We start from the raw sequence: 24,225 nt of genomic DNA on the forward strand, positions 1-24,225 counted from the left end.
ATGGTGACTGGGACCAAGAAGGTCACAGTGGGAGTGAGAAGTCTTCAGATCTTACATGCATTCTGAAGCCAGGCTGGAAGTGGGGCAGCAGAGAGACACGTGGATATTGACACCACCAAGAAGCATATGACTGAGTCGTGGAGAAGGTGACAGCAAGCCTCGAGCTCCCCCCATGAGGTGACCAGGTGCTGCACCACTAAAGAGGGGTCAGAGTACAGTCCCCTGATGTGAGATTCAAACAGTTGGAAGTTTTTAGGTAAATGGGGAGGTGGGAGAAACAATGGCGTCGAGATGCCCTCCCCTGTCTTCAGTGGCAGGAGGATGTGGGAGAAAAGCACCACCACGGGAGAGGGGGGTTCCGGAGCACAGAGACAAGGAGAACGCTCCAAGAGGGAGGAGGGTACAGAGGATGGCATTGAAGACAGATCTCCAAAGAACACCATCAGAGTGGCAACGTAGGTCACCACGTGATCCGCTTAACCCACACACCCCAGCACAATACTTGTAGCTCTCCATTTCATTTTCAGAAGTATCCCCCCTCCAATTATATACTCACGCTGATTTTAGGGGGTGGGGGCGTATGGTGCAGAAACGCTGTGGAAGTTAGGGACTGGAGGGCAGGAATGGGGGTGGGGAGTGGGCTTCCTATAGTGAGTCCCAGGAGGAAGGATACAGAATGTGCCAGAAGGGAAGGGAGGCCAGCATTCTCACTGCCCACAATCCCAGAGGGAAGATGGTGTGACATCGTGGGCTGGGTTTGAACCCTGTCTCCAACTCACAATCCTAAGTGACCTTGGGAGGGTCTCCTCTGAAAATGTATGGGAAGTACTTGGCAAATAACAGATGTTCGAGACACACTAGCTCCTTCCCTGAGGCTCCTTTGCTCAGGCCAGCAGAGTCATGTATGGAGAGCCCACATATCCTGTAGGTCCCTCTTAAAGGCCATCTTCTTGATGAAGCCTACCTGGTCCTCTCTTCCTCTGGCTCCTGTCGTCAGGCCAGGGTCCCCATCACAGGCCTGAATTCTAGACCACTCCTCTCCCTCCAGATGGGGAGTTTCAGGAAGGCAGAGGCGTGTGCCTTACTTTTGGCTGAATACCCAGCAGAGTCTGGCTGAGAGTCAACTATCAGTGCGGCGAGGTGCACGAGCTCTCCGAGCAGTGATTAGGGCGATGGCTTGCCTCCCTGCCCCACTCCTCACACTGGGCCCAGCTTCAGGTAGAACAGAGAACCCTGGGCCAGAGGCTTTTATATAATAAAACATCTGCTGAGCCAAATCAGACAAAGATTGGGGAGAGAAAAGAAAGTGTGCAACTCCTCCCCTGCTCCCTCCCACCCCCACTGTGCCGGGGAATAACTCTGCTCCTGCCACTTCTTCATTTTTCCTCCTTCCTCTTTATTACTTTGGACATGTGCCGGAAAACGGGATTTGGGATTCAGACATGTGCCAGCTGTGTGTCTCCCCCTGGAAATCATCCTCTTCCGTTAGATGCATCCATCACCTCCAGCAGCACATGGTTGTGATGCCTTCTATTAAAGGCCCCTTAAAGAAAGGGCTGGGGCGATGGGAGAACAGGATCCGGGCTGCGGAGGCAGCTACAGGGCCCTATGTAAGTGCTATCTCTTACTCACGTGTGAATGATCTAGTATTTGATGCCCCAGGAGACAGAGAAATGACCATTACAGCATTTAATACCCCCAGAGGCATGGTCTGGAAGCAAGAGTCTTAATGGATTGAACTAACACTTTGCTCTCCTAATGTATTCTCAGACCCAGGAGGGAGGGAAGTGGAGAAACAGTCTGATCCTTTGGGGCAGTGATTTTCCAACTCAAGCCAGCTTCCCTGTAGGGACTTAATCTCTTTCCAGAGACCTACAAGGTAGAGGAAAGCAGAGTCCGTATCAAGGGGATTAGAAAACGCCAAGGCCTTCGAAAATCCAAGCACACAGAGCACCCATCCCATGGCCTGTCTCCCGTGGCTCTCTGTGGGGAAGGAGGAAGCCATCAGATTCCGGTTCTCTGCGAATGGGTGGAGAATGGAACAGGCGCGATGTGGAAGGGGGCTGTCTCCTCCGCAGCGTGTGCTGGGCGGGTGTGTCTGGTGGCTCATCTGATCTTTGCAGCATCACACAAGGGAGAGAAGCCATTCTGGTTTGCAGACAAGGAAACTGAAGCTTATTAGAGAACTGGAGCAACGTGCCCAAGTCTGGGACGGTAGAGAGGCTGGGATTCAAACCAAAAGGTGTATGAGTTGGGAAAAAGGTACCTGAAGAGCCGGGGGCGGGGGAGCCAGGCCCCACATTGGCATCGTCTTCCTTAAGCAATATGCCGCCTGGCCTGCTCTCCATCCTTTGGGGAGGAAAGTGCTCTGTGAGTGCTCCAGAGCAGCCCAGCCCCCTGGGGCTTCTGGCTACAAAGTGCTCCAGAAGGCTAAGGCTCCAAATGCCATGTCCTGTGGTAAAGGGGCCCCAGTGGCCACAGGTGTGGAGCGGGTCAGAATGTCAGAACCGGCTGGGCTCTCAGAAATGGAGTACAACTCTGAAGGCCGGGTGACCGGCCAGCGCCCCACAGCAAGCCAGCGGGAGCCAGGCCCAGAACCAGGTCTGACAAGGCCCCAGTGCTCTTCCACGACCCCTGGCAGCCGGCACAGCTGTGCCATGCGCCCTCGCCCTCCACCCCCTACCCCTACTCATTCTTTGTTTCCACAGTAGAATCCTATTTAGAGAAAATCTTGGTGGTGGCAGCTACCTCTGGTTATTACAGCTGCTGCAGCAGTTTATAAATATTGAACAGATCCCTCCCAGAGGTCTTGGGGAAGAGTTCTCTTTGCTCTGTGCGTGTGTGTGTGTGTGTGTGCGTGCGTGCGTGCGCGTGTGTGTGTGTGTGTGTAAGAAAGGAAGAGAGAATGCAGGAGAAAGAGAGATGCTAGATGAAGGGGGAACTAGGAGTGGGGGAGCTGGGGGAGCCGGGAGAGAAGAAGAGGGTGAGTCGGGCTGGAGAGAGTGAGAAAGGTGGTTCGCACATCAACTCCCTTCTCTACTGCCCCAGCATTTTCAAATGCTCTTATAATAAAGGCTTTGATGGAGCTCAAAAACAGGCAGCAGTGCTGAACGCATAAATATTAAAGCAAACTTAGACAGCAGGTTTACTATTCAGACATGGAATACAAGCTGTTCTGTTTATGTTAAACGGGAGAGGGAGGGGCCCCGGGGCTGGCGGTGGGGAGAACTATCCTCAGGGCAGAGACTGGGCCAGACTCACAAGCCTGGTTCGGACCCCTGAAACTGAAGCCTCAAAGGCTTACCCTTGAAGAAATGCAGGAGGAAGAGGGGTGAGGGGAGGAGAATGCCCCTATCTGTCACACTGAAAACTTGGAAGACGCAAGAAACCGGGAAAGGAAAATGCATGTCTAACAGATTCGTTAATGACAGTGACAAGCCTGGAAGGTCTAGTGTCATACTTCCCTAGAAGGACACTCACCTGTAGCTACAGGACACAAGTCCATCAGAAATTCCACTAAAGTGACACCCATTTAAAGGAAAAGGATACCATCTGCTTCTCATGCTAACAGGGGTCATGTTCCCATTGTCCCGAGGACGCCTGAGTTGCTGGGAAAACACCCCCCCCTCCCAGGCCCCAGGAGGAATCTGTCCGGGTGCTAGTCCACTGGCCTTCCTGCCAGCACCTGAGTCCAGGCTGCTGTCACCTCCAGGTCAAAGGATTAGGCTGAGGAAGCCAGGGAAGGAGGCTCCATTCGCTGAGCACATACTGTCCCAGCCGCCCGACTGTAGCTCGACTTGAGCCTTCCCAAGGGGCAATATTCACTCCGGGTCTGTGTTTTACAGAGAGGAAACCAAGGCTCGAATGCGTCATCTACCAACTTAGCCAAAGTTGCAGAGAGAGCCAGAATCACGCGCGCCTGTGCGTCTCTGATCGGTTTCCTGCAGGAGGAGACCACACATGGGTTCTAGCAGCGGAGGCGCTGACATGGAGCAAGCACGTGCCACGTGCCAGCCGCGTGTCAGGCTGTGCGTGCGCACGGTGCCTCCCGGGACTCTCACAGAACCTGGTGCGGCAGGTTATCTCCACCTCACAGATGAACAGCTGTGGCTTACGGAGGGTAACGAGCTGCCCAGGGTGAAACGCACGCCTCTCTCCAGGATTCTCTCCTGCCAGCGGTCAGAGCAGCCATGACCTGGGGCAAGTCACGCACACATCAACAGGTCATCTAAAAAGAAATCCTGTCAGCTTCTGCCATTTCAAAATGGCAGAGGCAATGCTCAGGCTACCAAGAGCCCCTAATCAACATGGAAATACAGGTTTATGAGCTTCTAGAGGAAACTTTAAGCCATTATGAAAAAAAACAAATCAAAGGGCCAGGAGCCAATTTCTGAAGGCATTTTGAAGTCTTTGGCTCAGTCTTCTTGCCACCAATAAGAGAGTCTGGGGTTAGTAATCCTCTACGCTTTCCCCGGCACAATAGCCCAGCAGCCATGCGGTCTTCCGCTAACTTTCCCCAGTGACCAAAACATTGAAGAGACTTGCCAGCAGCTTCCACAGTAACCCCTGGCACAAGTATTTATACTAAACAGTATTTCCAGGTCACAGCTCCCACACCACATCCAAGGAGGTGGCCCCTTGATGATGGGCATCTGTGCCTGCCCTTAAGAGGTCAATCATGTGCTTCCAGAACCTCCTTAGTCACTTACCAGCTTCACGGAGACAGAAAGGACAAGGGTGGCTGCCAAGAACCAATGAAATGGGGGGAGGAGGGACAGGAGTGAGTGTTTAATGGGTACAGAGTTTCAGTTTTGCAAGACGAACATTAAAGGTGTGGATAGTGGTGGTGACGGTCGCAATGGTTACAATGGTAAATCTGACGTATATTTTACTACCACAAAAAGAAAGTACTTCCTCTGTGCAGCCCCCCTGGACCCTTGTTCCTTTTAATCTGCAGCAGAACGAACCATGCCTTCATGATTCCTGCTCTATATCTTCGCACTGACTTCATGCTGCCTTGTGTAGTGATCAGTCATTTCACCTGTGGTGGGACTGTATGCTCCCAGGGGACAGGGACTCCTAAGTGTCTCGTTCATCTTAGGAGCCCGCCTAGTGCCCTGTGATGCCAACTCAGTGCTCCATAAAAGTGGATGCCCTCAATTTTCTTTCTTAAAAGATGGGAGGACTGGGGGCACCTGGGTGGCTCAATTGTTAAGCACCTGCCTTTGGCTCAGGTCATGATCTGGGGTCCTGGGATTGAGCCCCACATCGGGCTCCCTGCTCAGCGGGAAGCCTGCATCTCCCTCTCTCACTACCCCTGCTTGAATTCCCTCTCACTGTTTCTGTCAAATAACTAAATAAAATCTTAAAAAAAAAAAAAAAAAAGATGGGAGGACTGTTTAAGCCAATCGACAAAGTTAGAGGTTTCCTTTCTGCCAGATGAAAGACCGACTGTGTCTAGTTCTGAGTTTTGGTCTGGTTTTCAACAGTGTTAGTGACTCAAGTACAAGGCACAAGACTACAGGCAGGAAGACTGTCAGGTCCTCCTAGAGCACATGGTGGGGCCCGCCCTTCCCCAGGGAAGAGACCACCCTCTCCTACATGTGCGCCCCAGTGCTCAGGCCTGGAGCAGCTGCCAGCTCCAGGGAAGGCTGGACTTTGGGAGCGCCGAGTAAGCAGTCTGCAGAAAGAGGGACTTTAATGAGCCATCAATTATTCCCAGCTCTCTTGGCACCCCCCAACAGAAGAGGAGGGAGGAAAATGGTGAGAAAGGGGACTGAGATACAACGGGAAAAGTCCCCTGCTGGGCTTGCCTCATCAGCGTTTTCCTGCGACCTCAAGGGATACATCAGCTGTCATCCTGCCAGCAAAACTTAGGAAATATGTAGGCCATAAAATCAAAGAAAAAGCTTGCATCTAATTAGTATGTTAAAAAAAAAAAAAAAAAAAAGGAAGCAACCCAAACTGAAAAACAAAATTAAAATCAAAGAGGACAGACTGATGAGCTGGTTTTCTTTATGAGCCTTTGTTTTCTCATGTTTTTGATGGAAGGAAGGGTGGAGGAAGAAGGGGGAGGGAGTGAAGGCTTTTAAAGGGGAGGGCCTGAGCAGAGCCTCGTCATCCACCCCGCCGCCAGCCGGCCTGACCCCTTTTCAACACCAACAGGGCCCTGAGGGGCTCGCTGGCTGCAGACAGGCAGGCCACGGGGCTCAGCTCCCTGGCACAGCACCACATGCAGAGGGGCTTCCCCTACGTGGGAGCGAGCCAGGGCGGGCGCCTGCAGTGCACAGAGGGTCGATAACACTTTGATGTCCTGTCCTACCCCTGGGTCTCCTCTCTCTCTGCCTGGAATGTGTCTTTACCCCTGGAACACTCTTTCCAGTCCTGGGAGGAGCCTCTCCCCACAGGAATGGCCTGTCCCTCCAGAACTGCTCTTACCACTCGGTTAGCACGCTGTTCACAACTTCAACCAGCACTTAGCATGCTGTAATTAGTTCCGAGTATCTCTCCCCACCAGACGTGAACGGCTCAAAAATACGGCTCATGCTCACTCTCTTTGCCTCTCAAGTCCTGAACCCAGAGCCGGGCACTCGGCAAATGCCAGCTGAGAAGCTGCTGGAGCATGTATTTCGCTTGAAGTATGGCTGGTCACTTACACACCGGTGTCCCCCAGATTATAAACCCCATGAGGGCAGGCGCCGTGTAGCACCCGAGGATAGTATCCAGCACGGTGCTTAGCCCTGAGGAAAGTCTCAGCAAACATCTGCCAAATTCAACTTGCACAAAGGTGAGGCTGAAGTTAACAATATGTAAGATACTCAGTGGGTTCTCCTTCCGTGCCCAGCACGGCTCTGGGGGCTGAGGACACATGGTGAACAAGCCAGACAACGTCCCTACGTTACAGAGCTTACATTTTCATGTATGAGACACACAAAACGAGTAAACAAAGACATAAATAAAAACAATTACAGATTGTAATAAAGGCTAGGAAGGAAATAAACTGGGTGCTATGATGGGAAGTAACAGATGGAGACAGCCGCACGGATTCAAGATGGAGTCTAGAGGCGGATCTGGCGGATTTACTACTCTGTGGCTGCACAGGGCGCCGGAGGGAGAAAGAAGGGCTGGCCCGAGGCTCCGGCACAGCTCGGGGGAAAGAAAGCAACAGCGGACAGGACCAAGAGTGGCGGGAATGCAGGCGGCATCTGTGCATCAGCAAACAAACCTCCGCTCAGTGTCCAGTGTGTGCCCGACACCCCACGAGACACTGCGGGGCTAGACGGTGCTGAGGGAGACAGAGCCCGGCTCACAACCACTGGAAACTCCGAATAACCTAAGGTATACGTGTGAGAATTTCACAAAGGAAACATCCACCTACTCTGTGTCAGTACCCGTTAAAACACCTTTTCTTCCTCAGAAGATCACTGTTTTGATTGCAGGGACGGAGGTGCAGGAAGAAGGAGAAAGCGAGAGAGAAGAGCTGAGAGCGATAAAAAGTTCTAATTGAACAAGTGGGCGTTAGACGGAAATGCCATTTAAGAACCGGAGATGCAAATCACCACGGCTACACCCCGGGGAGGAGGCGGCAAGCCACGCTGCGCAGAAATTCAGATGAACGCGACACCGAGAGGGGAAGGAGCACCCGGGATGCTGCCGTGGAAGGCAGGGTGCTGGGCTCGCTTCGTGAACGGTTTCCCTTTCTGCTTTCTCTGAGGGAGAAAACAAGATTCTAATACCTCAAATTCTCCATCTGCAAAATGGACACGATGGCAGTCCCGCTGGCACCTGCCCGGGGCGGCTGTGCTGAACACGGGGCTTCCTGCTCCCATGCCTTCAAACACATCCTGTGTCAAGACTTGCCATAAGACTGTAGCCATGCCTCACTTACAGTAAGGATGACGACAATCATCACCATCATATTTCACAATATTCATAACAGCTAACATTTACGGAGAACTTATTAAGGGCCGGTATTTCAATCTATCATCTTATTTAATTTTCTCACCCATACTATGAGATCACATAGCACACGGGTGTCTCGCTCCAGGTAACACAGTAAGTAACAGAGGCAGGACTCAGTTCCAGGAGGCGGATCCCAGTGACCATGGCTCTTAACTTCTCTCCGCCATTTATCTTCACATTTCATCCCCCTGCTTGAAATGGGAGTTATAAGCCACTTACAGGCAAACCCTTAGAGTAAACCTAGCCTACTCCTTCACCTTGGGAATGGGCAGAATATGGGCCAGGGTGGGAAAATGAATATCTGCTCATAGCGACCAGTCTGCCCTGGCTCTCTCTGACCTCTGGCAGGAGCCATACCACGAAGTCCAATATAGGCATCTATACTGCCGTGTGTGTGAGTCTGTGCTAAGGGGCCCACGGGCATGGCCGCATCAGAGTCCAGCTCTGGTATCCTTGTGAGTGCGAGCCTGCTCACCACTGCAGGCCTCATAAGCCACTCCAAGCTGAGGAAGGTCCCAAAGATGTCACGGCATCTGAGGGACTCCCTGGGGTAACTGAGGGCAGGGGGGAGGCTCACCTGACCAAGCACTGTCTGGGTGGCAGGCACTACCTACCGCTGGGCACTAGACTGGACGCTGTCATGCAGTGTCTCCTGAACCTTTGCAAAAGTTCTAGATCACACTCACACAGCTGGGGGAAGGCAGGGTCAAGGCTGGACGGCAGGTTTGCTCTTTCTGCCACACTACACTGCCTCAGATTCACTTCCTGCGGTCTTGCATGATTCTGGGGATTTCCTGTTACTTCCTTGGTTTTTTTCTCCCAAAGAAAGCCATTTCCTTCCACTACATGTAGTTTGCAACTGGATTTTTTATTTGTTTTGTCTTCTTCTTTCTTTTAAATTCTTAACAAATATTTCTAAGCCTTGCTGCCTCTCATGTGTTACATGTTCTTTAAATGCTGGAATGGAAGGGTCAGAGGCATAGAATGAATACCTAGGCTAGTCTTCGGCATCCTAACAGAGATGATCTGGACGCATAGTGCACGTGACAACACAGTGAAGCCTGTAGTGCAGAGAATGCTGGGCACCAAATGCCGGGAGCCTCAGACACAAGCAGCACCAACTCACCCTTGATGATGTGTCTGACGATCTTGATGGAGCTCCCCCGCATGTTTAGGATTTGGTGAACCCTCTGGCGAATCTACGAGGAAGGGGAAGGGAGGGGAGAGAAAGGGAAAGCACTGTTTGTCCTGGCAGACACCAGCATCCATCCTGTAGAGAGCATGCACCGCACACCCACCCCTGATGGAGCGGGCCCACACAGAGCGCAGGGAGGCAAGGAGAGTGGATCCCCTTCTTTCTCGGAGTCTCCGCCCAGGCAGGGGCTCAGGAAGGAGGCAGGCGTGGACAGGCCCGTTGGGGGCAGCCCCTCCTACCTGGGGCACGTTGGCATTGCAGATCTCCGCCATGATGTAGCAGATGTGCTGAAGGACAAAGAGCCCCGCGTCCAAGCGCCGGAGGTAGAACTCGTCCTCCGTGTCGTTGTCTATGATCTCCCCGCGCCGGACCATGTCCTGCAAGCAAATGAGCATTGGGGACAAATGAGCTGGCCAGTGAGCCCACAGTACACAAAAGAATGGCAACTACAACAACAATGACAACAGCACCAGGAGACCGTTCCATTGTGGTCTCCTGCTCCGCCCATTATCTTCTAAAGTCTCCTCCTTACGTTTTCATTTTTAATGGACTAGAGGCCCAGGGAGTCAGATTAAAGCCCTTTTTTTCCCTATGCAGTCAAGGCCAAAATGATCTCATCCTCATATTCAATCTGAAAAATAAGCTGACAGGGACACAAATCTCAGCTGTATCTGCTTCCAGCCATTCTTCACTCTTTGTTTCTGGCCCCCGTATATCACCTCTCTAGAAGACCTGTGGATCTCTTTCCCTTCCCAGTCAGGTGGAACTTGGGAGGAGTGGTGCCGTGTCCACAAGTCTGTCTTGCTGCCCTGGTGAGGCTGAGGGCGACTGTGCCGTACGCGCGCCCCTCGGGCTCACACCACATCAGCAGCAAAACGCCACCACCCCTTCGGTGGCGCTTCACCCGCAGGCACTCCCCTAGGCCGACACCCCGACGAGTGACAGGAGTCTCCTTCCTCAACCGCTGCAACTCCAGACCTATCCGTCTTGCTGTCCCCAGATGTATTCCTCTTTAGCAGATTCTTTTCTTAAACAGCTTTACTGAGATACAATTCACATACCACACAATTTGCCCGTCTAAAGTGCACCGCGTACCGGCTTCTGGTGCGCTCAGAGCCGTGTGACCGGCACCATGGTAGGACAAGTCCACCAGCATGCCCGAGCCCCCCAGCCAGCAGATTATCACCGCCTCTGCCACCAGAGCTCCTCTTCCCTGCCTTCCCTCCTCGGGATCCTTGGGTATCTCCGAGGCCAGTGCTGCCTCTATGCTTGCCTTCCCTGATGACAAGGCTAACACTGCTCCTCTCCACACGCCTCTCCCGCACACGACCTGCTCCCACACGCCACGCTCGCACGGATCCCCACCGTAACCCTCCTCCGTTGTGAACGCCCGTCTCCAACTCCCTTCATTTCACAAGGGTGGACTATGAACTCTGTAAGGCAGGGACTGAATTCTGTCTTCATGTCTCCACTCAGTAAACATCCACACACTGAACGAAAGGGAAAAGACATCTCTGTTTTGGGCTGTCGGCTCTCAGGAGTAAGAACTGGGAGTCGGACGCGTTCCATGTGACTGGCAGACTGGCTTGAGAAGACAGGTGCTTGACACATGCTTTTGATGACAACAATCCATTTCTTAATTCTGTCAGTAGTTTTATGGCTGCGGTTCCCTCTGACAGCTCGGGCTCCTGTCACTGATAGAAGCCCCTGGGACCCTGCTTTCCACTCTCCCAAACTTGGAGGACTTACCGCTTGGTCATCAATCTCCAAAGAGAACCCTTAGAGACTATTTAGACGCAGATAATGCTCTTCTTTATTTGCCCAAGGGGCCGGCCTGTAGCAACACAAGGCTACTTTTCATCTCGCTCCTAAAGGCCTCTGTCTGAGGCAAAGGAGGGCTGCACTGTCTGGCAAATCAGCACCGCTAATTCCTAGCTTCATTTAGTAGCAAATTCCTTGGTAATCTGGTAATGGTGTTAATGTCCATGAGGTAGTCATGGAGCACTGGACTGATGTCCGAGGAGTTTAAAAATAGAAGGGTCTCTTTACTTTCTCATTTACTCATAATTGTAACTTCCTGCTCCAGAACTCCTAAGTGTTCAGCAGCTGGGGGCACAGGAAGCAAAATCACTCCAGACTTCCACTCATGCAAAAAGCATTTGCTGCTAATACTTTACATTTCTATAATGCTGTAGAGTTTAAAGTGTCATTATATATATGGTTCTGACTACCACATTTAAAGAGAGCAGGGAGGGGATTATTAATCCCATCGTACAAATCAGAATCAAAGGCACACAGAGGTTAAGTAAGTTGCCTGTAATTACATGATTACCAGTTACTAGAATATGGACCCCCTGGGGATGGGAATCCTGTCTGATTCACCTCTGAGGTGCAGATGATTAACGTAACACCAAGTGCTCAGATCCCAGCCCAGGTAAGCACCCAGCAGCAAGGGTGCCATTCTAAGCATTGACTTAAGGCAGAAAAAGAATGAAAATGGAGGTAAGGGGATGCTCTGGTCTTAGTCATGGAGGGGCCGACTGTCTGGGGAGGCCATAGGGACCCAGGAAATGACCAGAGAGTAATATGATATTAAAGATAATGACAGGTAGTGGGTGCTGATCAGGGTTGGCTAAGACAGAAGGGCACCTGGAGGAAGTGACTCCCGGGCAGCCTTTCCAGCTCCTGAGAGACAGCAGAATGAAGGCCTTAAGGATGAGGCCTTCCAGGGGTCTGAGACCTCGTGCGGCTCATTGCTCTCTGCTCACCAGCAACCCCCCCCAGCCCCCCTGCCTTGCACACAGAACAGACAGGCCTGCCCTCTGCTCTCTGTCTCTTCACCGTTGTTGGCGATGTTGGTACTAGTCCCACCTCCTAATCTCTATCATAACATAGTTAAAGTCTATAATGGGATATTGCTTTCAAAAATTTTCCTGAGAGTTTTGAAAACTTTTCAAAGTTTTCCAACTTGTAAACTTTTCCAACTACTAGGATTTTTCAGTCCGGAAAACCCCCAAGACTTTGATTTATCCATTTACGGCACCTCCCATGACCCGCCTTCCAGCAGTTATTCTGATGTGTGCCTCTCACATGTAGGCTCCTTAGAAGCAAGAGCTGTGTTTCACTCTTCTTTGTGTCCTAGAAAGCACCTCGCATACCACTTTGAGCACAGGAGGCTCTTGGAAAGCATTTGTCAAACAGGACTGGGAAACGCAGCTAGAAGTTCAGTGCTGCTTAAGGAGCTGTGTGTGCTAAGACTCCCGTGGATGGGGAGGGGGGAAGCATCAGACGTGGTGAGGGACAGGACCATGGTGGACCAGCTGATGGGGGCCTGAACCCTGGCGAGAGAACTGAGACACAATGGGCTGCAGGCTGGGGCGCATGGGTGGCTCAGTGGGTTAAGCCTCTGCCTTCAGCTCGTCATGGTCTTGGGGTCCTAAGATCAAGCCCCTTGTCAGGCTCTCTGCTCGGCAGGGAGCCTGCTTCCTCCTCTCTCTCTGCCTGCCTCTCTGACCACTTGTGATCTCTGTCTGTCAAATAAGTAAATAAAATCTTAAAAAAAAAAAATTAAAAAAATTAAAAAAAAAAAAAAGGGCTGCAGGCTGCCTGTGCAGGAAAACGTCAAACAGGGGAACAGGCAACTCCTGTGTGACAGACGCGCCGGCTCACAGCCCTGAGAGGCAAGCAGAGTGCATGGCTGGGAGCCTGCAGTACCAGCCTCCGTGAGGAGCTGATCAGACGGAGGAGAGAAGAGGTGATGAAGCCCTTAGAGGTTTGCAAACATGGAAACTGGGAGAGGAACACATTTCGTTTGTCCACCTAATAAAGATTTCCTGAACACCAAAAGGTGGGCCAGGTACTGGATGATGAATTAAGAGTCCACATCGTCAAGGAGATTATAGCCTAATAACATTGTCAAATTACTAATTTTTAAAAATGTAATAATGCCTATGATCAAGGGCCTCTCAAATGGTACCACATGCTGTGGGCACCCAGGACACACTTTGTCTGTCTGGAGGGGTCAAAAGACTTCAGGAAATGTACATTTGAGGTGGACTCTGTAGGAGTCTGATAGGCTGGAAAGAGCATTCTAAGCAGAAGGAGAAACAGCATGGATCAAGGCACGGAAAAGTCAGCTTGGCTATGGTGAGAGAGATCAACAGTGGAACATCAGTATCACTAAAAGAAAGGTTAGAAAGGAGGAAGGGAGTGTGGTTTTTTGCTTATAAAGACCCTGGCTGTCGGCAGATGATATTATTTTTGATTGATTGCTACAGATGAGGCACTGTGGGAGGCCGTCTGAATACAGACCTCTGCCGCCACCATCCATCCACCTCAGAGGGCCAGCCAGTGTTTACAGAGGGCTCGTTGTGTGTCAGACCGAGTCTAAGTGCATTTAAATTCCTTTGCTTCTCACAAATATTGGAGGAAACGGGACTCGGCAGAGCAGTCTCCCCAAGGCCAGTGGGTGGCAGAACTGGGACTCAAAACCAAGACTCAAACCCGAGTTTCATGCTGCCATGTTTGCGTGGGTGCAGGTTTTGGAGCTGTTTGCGAGAACAAAGATGCTCACTAAGAGTGGTAGAGGCTCAAGAATGGAGCACAGCAAAATTAAGTTTCTTCCTTCCTGGTGCTTTTTCCTTTTCCACACTCTCCCCTACGATCTCATCTTCTTTTAACCAGACAGGCACATACTGTACCTTCCCATTTCTCTAAATATTGTCATCCAGAAAGGACGGACCCAAGAGACCAATGCCAAACTCCATTTTTGTCTCTCTCCTTAGAACTTCAAGACTCTGACAACGTTCAAGTCAACATTCTACTTTTAGATATACGGCCAGATGATTTGAAAGGGAAAATTTCAAATGTAGATCTGAGATGCAGCTTTAGCTCATCTCCAAGAAAGGCATCACCATCGCTGGGCTGAACATGCACAAAGATGAAACAGAGATTGGCTTCTAAGACGAAGTCTCTGCCCTGACAGTTTCAGAAGCATCATAGAAACCAGCAAGCAGAGAAGGTGACTGCTGTCAGGATAGCACCTTATCTAGCCTGGTACGACTCCGTGGCAGGGAATATTTACTGCTGACTGGATTCAGAAAAGTTGAGCGGAAACGTGTACTCAGTGTTTAAAGGGAAATAAAAGAAGCAGGATGGTTATGTATCATTCTGATAGCAAATAAGAAAGTTTGGGGAGGGACGCCTGGATGCAGTAAGTTAAAGCCTCTGCGCCTCTGCGTTTGCTCAGGTCATGATCCCAGGGTCCTGGGATCGAGCCCTGGACTGGGCTCTCTGCTTAGCAGGGAGCATGCTTCCCCCCACCCCCTGTCCCCGCCTACTGTTATCTCTGTCTGTCAAATAAATAAATAAAAAATCTCAAAAAAAAAAAAAAAGAAAGTAAGTTTGGGGACAGTTCTTTTGGAATATATTCTCGAGTTTTGGTCTGTCTTAAGAAGGAGGAGGATCATATATAACCTTTATTATAAATGGATTAATGAATTTCTGACTCCTTTCTGGATTCTAAAATACCAGATTAAAAAAACTGATGTGGAGATAAGGAAGTGGACCTAACCGTGGAAAGACTTCTCGGCTGTCTGAGACTCCAAGATAGCTGCCGGTACAACCCAACTCATGATCATCTGGCTAGGATTCAGTCTCTGAAGTAACAGAAAAGTAACATTAACATTCTAGCATCACCACAAGCTTTTCCCTACTGTCTTATTTTCCTCACAGAAGGCTCTGGAAGAACTGAAGGAGTCCGATTTAGAAAACTCTGATGGTTACATACTAGTAGCACGTAAGTAGTCTTGCCTCACTAGCGGTAGGGAGCAAGTGACTTCTGCCCCACTGACCAGTGAGACATCCTTCAAAGCGACCGACAAGGAAAAGAGTGAGGCTGGCTGGCCCACGCAGAGATTAAACCTGCAGCTCCCCAGCCTCAGCACGTGGGCACCAAACCTAGTAACATGAGTCTAACAGGCCCAAACATGAGTATAATAGGCCCATTCTAAAAAGATACCTAACCTCCCTTGCCTTCTTTCCCTCTTAAGAGATCCTTTGACATTACAAGAAGCATTTAGACACTGGGTTTTGACATTACAAGAAGCATTTAGACACTGGGTTTTAGACAATGATGATGTATTAATTCTACAAACAGGTTCCTCTGCCAAGATTGGACAGAGTACTAAACAAACTAACACTTGCTAACTTACTGGTGTCCTTAGAGAGGTCATCTAACTTTTCATGGCCTTGGCTTCTTTGCTTGGAAACGAGAAGCCTGCCCTGGATCAGGGAAGGAAAACAGGTTTCACCTGGAGCGCCCACTCTCACGCACCTCAGTGGCTGTCAAGTGCTCAACGTGGAAAAGGGCTGGGGGACTAACGGGAGCTTGTGCAGGAGGAGCCCTGAGACCAGTTAAGCTGTGTCTGCGCTGACGGCAGGGTGGGGAGTGGCAGGAGGCGCCAACTGTCTTCCCTGATCTTGTGCTCTAGATGGCTCCTTTCAGCTTTGATAAACCAGGGCAAATCTAGAACTGAGCCATCTCCATCACCAGACAGGATGGATTTCTGCTTGTATCTGGGTGTCGGTATGGACGGACTGAAGCTGTTGACTGGTGGTGCTCCCAGACAGTCAGAAGAGCCACTGTGACAAAGGCCTCAGGTAGGAGACAGGGAGCGTCACCCTGACATGACGTAGTGGTCAGCACTGACAACGAGCTCATTCTCTCACAGTAAATTAGACTTCCTCGTCCCAAAGAGATGAGAGCCCTGGATCTGCTGCTACATTGGGCAGGACATCTTTAAACAATCTAGACATGAAAATCGAGTGTTCTTCAAAAGGCAATACGATTAACAGAGATTAAAGAGAAATTCCAACAATCCAGTAACTTCCTCAAGTATCGTAAACATACCTACTTTAAAAAATTTCAGAGTGAAAATGTGTGTGTACACTAAACTACATCTAAAATGAGACAGGTGAGTTAAGATGTAAAGGAAGTCTTCCACAAATTCATTCAACTCTCACCGCTGTGGCGAGTGAAGGTGACGGTCCTCTTTGTGAAGCTATGACAACTCGACATCCACAGAAGCACTTTCTACTTTTTTTTTTTTAAAGATTTTATTTATTTATTTGAGAGAGAGAGACAGTGAGAGAGAGCATGAGAGGGGAGAAGGTCAGAGAGCGAAGCAGACTCCCCATGGAGCTGGGAGCCTGATGTGGGACTCGATCCCGGGACTCCAGGATCACGCCCTGAGCCGAAGGCAGTCGTCCAACCAACTGAGCCACCCAGGCGTCCCAGCACTTTCTACTTTTGAGAGCAAAGTATCTTCATTAACCTCACTATGCCCTGTGTTGGGTATGCACATTTCAAATATCATTTCCAGATTCCACAGATGGAAAAACTGAGACAGATGTCAAATGATTGTCACTGAGTTTCGGTTAAAGACTCTGGTGGAACATGATTTCCTAGTCCAAGACCTTTTTTTATTTGTCCTTTCACTCTGGCAAGAGATGGGATGTAGCACATGGAAAATGACAACAGCAACCTTTCCTGAGTCCTCACTGTGTGCCAGGTGCTGGGCTAAGCACTTTCATGGATTTTTCCTCATGAGGAGTTGGGAACTTTGTGTCCGCCTTTCAGACGGGAAAGGAAGGCTTACAGAGGTGGAATGTCTCAGAAGGCCACAAAGCTCATGGTTGAGTAAGAGTTGAAGACAGGATAAAACACACACAGTTTGGCTCCAAGCCTGTGATACCTTTCACAGTCCAAAGAAGGAAAAACTTTGTTTTATAGACCTTTTCCATTATTAACATATGAACAAAGAGCATTTTTTTCTTGATGCCCTATCTAGGGTCTAATGCAAACCAGCTATATTAAATGTGTGGTCCTCTGGTGTCTTCCTGGGCCTGTCTTTTCCTTGTAAATTAAAGGAATTAAAAAATAAATAAATAGAAATTTAAAAAAAGGCAAAGGGGGTCTGGGTGGCTGGTTAAGTAAGTGTCTGCTTTCGGCTCAGGTCATGATCACCGGGTCCTGGGATTGAGCCCTGCATCAGGCTCCCTCCTCAGAGGGGAGTCTGCTTCTCCCTCTCCCTCTGCCGCTCCCCCTGCTTGTGCTCTCTCTTTGCAAGCATGTTCTCTCTCAGATAAATAAATAAATCTTTTTTTTTTTTAAAAAAAGGTGCACGTGTGTGTGTGTGTTTGTGTGTGTGTGTGTGTGTGAATCTACAACTAGGCTAGCAAATTCCACATGCAATTTGGAAGAGTTGAAAAAAACGGAAGACACTCGGAAAGGTTTTGTGTTGCTCATTCCACGAGAGAAGGCTAGAATAAAAACTTAGATGGTAATTCAGTGAATGGCGCATTAAGTAGAACAGATTGCAATTCACAGCAGCATAAGCCTGTTTGGGGACTGCTAAAATCAACAGATTCATCTCCAAAGATACACAAGGAGGTGGTACGTGTGGTGTCAAGGTGCCATTTCTGCAGGGCTGTGTGTTGTTTTCCCCTCCCCCAGCCATATCCTCACTTTAAATGTTAATCTGTCGTCAGGAGCACTACCGAATCACCACCTTTCCACGAGCCTCTATCTCTCTCAGCAGGCAAGTCACAAGCCTCCAAATGAGCATGTGGATGCCATTTCTAATCTGCCCCTGACAGGCAGCGAGCTGCCCCTCGCTGATGGAAGGAGACAGTCATAAAAGAAGCTGCTATGTAGCCAATAAGAATTCCTCTTGCCTTAATAAGAGGGGACGTGACTCAGAGCCCCGATGGGTCACAGTTATGGTCTGTAGTCATGGGTAAGAACACCCCACCATTTACAAAAGGCCCATCTCTTTTTTCTTCAAAAGCAAGGGAAGAGTTTAAGCCACGGGAGAGACAGGTAAGTGGAGCTGTGTGTGTTGGGGTGTGGGGGTGGGGTGCACACAACACCAGCAAACGAAACCTTCTTCTAAGAGCTTCTAAAATAGGGCAGACTATTAGAGAAGGATCCTAGAGACGGCCAGTCATTTTTAGCTGGGGAAACCGAGGCTGAAGAAATAACAAAAGGGATTTTGGGGGGGAGGGGAGAATGCGTAACTAACTGGCAGAAACTCTGATAAGGGTCCAAGAACCTCAGGCCAGACCCTTGTCCACGGTGGAGAACTGACTATGTGTTAGGCCAACCCTAGCACACATGCTTGTGACTCGTTGCTATAAACAATCTCATTAATCTTTAAAATGGTAAAGTCACTGTGAAAACTAAAACACGCAAAGGACAAGTCATCTCCCCCAAAACAGAGGTCGTGTGTGGCTGAGCTGAGATTCAACCTTGGGCCGTATGACCTCAGGATTCACGCTTCCTTCCAGCTACCATGTCTCCATGATGCGTGTGTCTTCCATTTCTACATTTCTAAATTTACTGAAAAAACAAAACAAAACAAAAAATACCCATGACTGCTCATCTGAATCTTGAAAACATATAAGCCAGGCTTGAGAGAACCGGAGCTTCTGTGACAGCAGGTACAAGAACACAAGGCCAGAAAATAACAATCCTGTTGGAGGTGCCGAGGAAGGAAGATCAGGACAGGCTTGTGGAGCCTCAGCTTTAGAGAGAGAGAGAGACAAGTATACAGGCCAAAAACACTTACAATAATAGCTACCACTTATGGCATACTTGATTGTGCCAGAAACTGTTCCAAGTGATTTCTGTATATTGATCTATTTCATCTTCCCTGTAACCCTTCAATATAGGTATTACCATTCTCCCCCTTTTCCTGACGAGGAAACTGAAGCAGAGGCAAGACTTGGGTCTACGGCTTGCAAGCTGCTGCGCACAGGGAGCACAGAGCACAGGGGTGGGGGGAGCAGCATGGGGGCTGGGACGCTTTCTGCAGGCACTGGCCCAGCAACACTAGGCAGCATGCTTGGTACACACTCAACATGCATCTATTGACAGACTTTTCTGCCAAAGCTCTTGAGGATACAGAGGAATTAGCCAGCTGCAGGAGATGGCTGTGGGAAACATGGTACGGAGAGGTATTCTGGGCAGAGAAGAGAAAGGTTAGGAAGGCACAGGTGGTACAGAGCTGTTTTTGCACGTCACAAGGGGAGGGGCGGTAAGGGATGCAGCCCTGAGGTGGGGAGGCAGGGGCAGGCAGGGGCCCCGGTGGGAGAGGCCTAGCAAGGCCTGGAAGGAATGTAGAGCATATCCCCAGGTAACACAGAGCCACTGTGTACTGGGTTTGGGTAGGTGAGTAGCACAGCTGCATTTTCAGTTTCAAAAAAATCTCTGGTTACTGTGTAAGAAATGGATCGAAGAGGAAACAGGTTAGCGAGGAGGGTGCTGCACTCCTACAAGAAGAAAAGATGCTGGCTGCCCAAGTGTCCACGGTGGTAGTGAGGACAGGGAACACGAAGAGGATGCACAGAGATCAGAGGTAAAACTTACCAGACGGACCCAGCGGGCAGAAAGGAGGAAAGAGATGTAGCGCAGGTTTCTGACCTGGTGAAACTGGTGCCTGGCCCCGGTGCGGTGAAGGAGGGGAGGGGATGATACACGGATAGGGCCACAGACCAGGCTTTGGACTGGCTGAGCCACAAAAGCCTCTGCGTGATGGCCCGTGGGAGGGGCTATGAGAGTCAACAGACACCCGGGAGTCCCCGGCGCACAGCCCTAGAGCCTATGAACCCCGCTGGAACAGGAAGGCAGGGAGGATGACAAAAGCCAAACAGAGCATGCAGGGCCACACTGCGAGGTAAGTGGCAGCAGCACAGGATCAGAACTGAGCTCCTCTGACTTCCCTTCTATGGCAGAAAGGATGACGGACTGGGAAGGGGGCAGGCAGGGGGGTTACAGAGGGTAAACGTGCACATGGCTACGTCAGCGGGCATCTAAAAGAGAGGACAAAGCATCAGGACACACCCTCCCCCACCATCACTGGCTTCTACTGGCTATCAGCTGTGTCCTGGCAAATTCTTGAACAGAGAGAGTCTGGGAACGACTGGCTTAAAGAACAGCCGGAGGAACTCTCAGCAGGATTCTCTTTTTAAAGCGCATCCCAGAAGCCTGCCGCCCAGTTAGCAGAAGAATCAATGGCAGTCTCCTACTTCTCCTGTCCTACATCCTTCCCCACTGCTCTAGGATCACGTTCTGCACGCATCCACTCCTGTGCTCCCCCAGCTCTGTAGAGATCTTTAAATGAGTTTCAAATGCTAAGGAAATAGTCCAAGTCTGTTCCAGACATCAAGTCCTGTGGATACTGTTTCATTACAAGGAGTCCATCTTTCTCTTTCCAGGATAAAGCCTAGAATGATTTAACTGTGGCAAAATTAGCATGCAATTTGTAAGTCATTATAGTGCAAAGTATGTGGTGAGAACACTTTATTGAATAAACCTGCTGAGTATAATTTTCCCAGGAACTAAAAAAGGGAAACCTCTCTCCAAGGCTCTCCTCCCTCTTAAAATCCCTGCCAGTACCTATATAATTATGTCTCACTCTGACAGTCAGAAGCCAGGCATCTCTGTACATTTAACCAAGAGAAGCCAGAAGGAACCAACGAGAAGTCAGGACATCTTCCCAATAACAGGGACCTTGCTGTTTTCCGGGCTTGGTGTTGGTTTGGGAGTCAGGTGAAATCTGCTGAGACAAGCATCCTGAATATTTACAGATCACGGAGAAGTGAGGCTCACTAGAAGAGTCTAAGAATTACATGCCCTTTAAAAGTTCAGGTCAAATCTTGTTAACCAGGAGCCCCAAGGGCATGTCCAGATACACTGTGGCCCTGAATCGGGCAGTCACAGAAGACATGCCAATGCAGTGGGCCACGGCCCCAGATGTGGAAGTCTCTGCCAGTCACAGATTATTGCAGTAATGTGAATGTGTATATAGTTACCAGCTTGTCCTGTAGACTCTTCTAAATAGGCGTGTTTCACCTTACTGAACACCGCCACAGGTAGGCCACAGAACCTAGACAGAGGTCCTGAGATACTTTTGATGATGAGGCTAATCATAGAGCAAACCAAAAAAGAGGGTTAAAAATGAGAGTTAAGGAACAATGTAGGGAAAAACCCTCAGACCTTCAATTTTCCTTAATACTCAGGGACAAATACTAATTTCATCTCATAAGTGATGGTCCTTCATTTAGTGCATGTCAATCACTATGTAAGTCCTGAGAAAATGAGGAACAAGAGAGATTACAGCCCCAGAGACAGAGAATAAACAAATACTGAGAGGTGATGAAGTGCCCTGGAGATTGGGGTGATGCTACTTTACGCACAGCGATGACTGAAAACTCTCTGACGGGGTGACATTTAGGCTGAGACCTGAAGGTGGAGGGAAGCTCCAGCAAGGGAAGAGCCAGGACATTGGGGAGAAGCAAATGCAAAGGTGCTAAGGCAGGAAGGAGTGCCCAGGTGCGGGAGAGGACACTAAAGAAACGGGAGGCACCCGGATCATGTGAAATGTTGCAGTCCTAGGGGAGTTAGGAAGTGTGTATGTATGCAGGGTGATGGGGTACAGAAGTCCTTAAAGAGACAATGAAAGGTTCTCTGGCCACCAGCTATGTGCCAAGGCCTGTGAAAGAGCTTTCAGGTGTTAGGTCACCAAATCCCACCTTCTGAATGCACCAAAGTACACAGGTTGGGACATACACCTTAGAAAGAAAACACTACTGAGCAACAAAATAAGGCTGAGAAGTTAAGCTACTTGTCCGAAGTCAGAAAGCAGAAAGAAGCCGGGCTCTAGAGCCCACATTCTCCCCTCTCACCCTCTTCTCCTGGGGTTTAACTTCCCACTCAGCCCCCAAACTCGGCTCTCCCTGTCCCTCCTTTGCTCCTGCTCCTCTTCAGTTGGAAATGCCTGATGCATCTCTGTCTTGTAACATGCAGCTCGTACCCTGCATCATACACAAACAGCTGAGGGTCTCGCAGGGCGCAGTCCACAGCTCCCGGATCCCTGGGCTTCTCTAGGCCTCGTCAGCAGCACCGCTCCTGGGGCCCCTTCTTCCACGGGCACTTCCAACTCTCACCCCCTGCCGGTGGCTGGCCCGGTGCCTTGCAGAGAGCAGGCGCCTGAGAAATATTTGCCAAATGACTGGATTCTGTCCAGTGACTCCTGGTCAATTGCAAACCACGGCCATTCACACCGTGCCTGTGGACATCTGAAGTGTACAGGGAAGATGGGGTTTCTGAGACACTAAAGCTGTCAATACCTGACCTGCCTTATCTGGGGGCAGTCCCCGACCCTGCTATCTAAGTTTTTTGTTGTTGTTGCAGACTTGGTGGAGTGTGGAAGTCCGGGAGATATTTATTCATTACTGATCTGACCGTCAATGTCATCAAATGCATGAGAAATAAGCATTCAATTCAAGTCAACAAATATTTGCTGAGCTCCCAAGGGGTGCAGGACATCTGAGTTTAACAGAGATGGGTGGGGTGAGGCAACAAATTGCTTATGACTTAAGAGAGAAGAGTGCATGAAGGAGAGGTGAAAAAGAGGTCGTTCTGTTCCGAGTCACTCCACACCTGCCAGGCGGCTGCACCTGCCAGGACGGAGCCCGAGTGCTGGCAGAGAGCACTGCTCGCTAATGCATCCTTCGCCCTACCACCCCGCCCTGTCTCTCTGAGCAACACTGGGGCTGCTGAGCACTAATGGCCTTGGAATGTTTGCCAGTGCCCAGCAAAACGGCCTTGGCATCAAGGAGACAGATGTTTGTCAGGGAACGGCAGGAGCCCCGGTGCCCATGGTACACAGGCACTCTGTGAAGGCCGGGGGAGAGTGGCTGTGGCGATTACTCTCCGTCAGTGCTAATCAATTTCACACCCTCTTCAGCGCTGATAATAGATAATCTTGCGGGAAGCGGGCCAAGTTTCCTAACGGCTACATGCAAGCTGCTCCCTCACGCCCCACAGCTTACTCGGTCGCCTTCAGAAAAGCCATCTACTCCAGCTTCCCCTCAAACGAAGTAGATGATGGGGCCAACACTCTGGTCTGTTAGGGGCACTCCTTCTGGGACAGATGGCAAGGAGGATGCCCTCAGGAGAAGGGCCGCCTGGCTCACTTTAAAAGCTGCGCAAGAACGAACACCAAGCAGCAGCGGCTCTCAGAAATGTAGCGACGTGCTTTCCGTACTTTATGCTTCCTCTTTATAATAACCCCCAAAGGGAAGTGTTATTTCCATTTTGCAGATGACACAACCAAAGTTTAGAGAGGTCAACTCATTTGTCCAAGGTCTCAGAGCTAGGACGTGGCAGAGTTGGAATCCAAATCCAGGGTTCTCTGACTCCCCACTCACCCAATACTTTCTCGGAGGCTGCCGCTCCTCTGTATGAAGGGCCGCGTGGTCACCGATCATCCCCTCCCTGTGCTCTTACTCCACCCCACTGCTAGAAGCCGGCCCAGTGACCCAAGGATGTGCGCTTGAACCTGAGGGGCAACACTGAGTTGGAAAGGATCTGAGAGGTGTTTGCTGATACCACATTATAGCTAAGAAGCTGGCTACATGAAGCATGGTGACAAGCCAGGGTCACACAGTGATGGAGAGAGGGTGCCTGCCTAAAATTCTAGGTCCCTCAACTCCCAGGTCCTCCTTCTACCCCTGAAAATCTCCTCTTGTAGATAACATAGGTCTTCAGTCAGAGCTGGAGTTCTAATTGTCTTGTGGCTGTTTCCCCACAAAAGTCTAGGGAAATTTCTTCCAATTATCATTCAGACGAAGAGAAAGAAGACATTATTCTGCCACTTAAACAGTCACTAAGTGTCCACCATGCACAAGTTACTGTAAAGGGAAGAAAGGATGGAGAAGGAAACCCCAGTCAAAAATAAAGGGGGTGGGAGGGCAGAACAAGAACTGCGCGTGCAACACGCTGGCGTCTGCAGTCCAGCCTCAGGATTCGGAGCCTCTGCCTTTATCTTGTAGGAGTGTCACCCCATAAACGAGGAAGTCCCAGTCGGTCAATTCAATCAATCAACAAACATCTGAGGACTTACTAGGGGGAGGGAGATCCCGTGCACGACTCCCACAGCGACCTGTCCCCTGGCATTCATAAAGGAAGGTATAGCTTATGAAGCGGGGGCGGTTGTTACAAA

At 50.0% G+C, this 24,225-nt stretch overlaps 1 protein-coding gene across 1 annotated transcript in view; it reads right to left on the reverse strand.

Annotated features, from left to right (window-relative positions):
* Positions 1-24,225, reverse strand: part of CTNNBL1 (catenin beta like 1) — a 161,373-nt gene that overhangs the window by 1,042 nt on the left and 136,106 nt on the right. Inside the window, exons 14-15 of the mRNA XM_044263053.1 lie at positions 9,397-9,534; positions 9,089-9,161 (exon numbers count right to left, since the gene is read on the reverse strand). Coding sequence (XP_044118988.1) covers positions 9,089-9,161; positions 9,397-9,534 — 211 coding nt within the window. The remainder of the gene's footprint in view (positions 1-9,088; positions 9,162-9,396; positions 9,535-24,225) is intronic.

Source organism: Neovison vison, chromosome 8, assembly GCF_020171115.1.
Source record: "Neovison vison isolate M4711 chromosome 8, ASM_NN_V1, whole genome shotgun sequence".
Taxonomy (NCBI): domain Eukaryota; kingdom Metazoa; phylum Chordata; class Mammalia; order Carnivora; family Mustelidae; genus Neogale; species Neogale vison.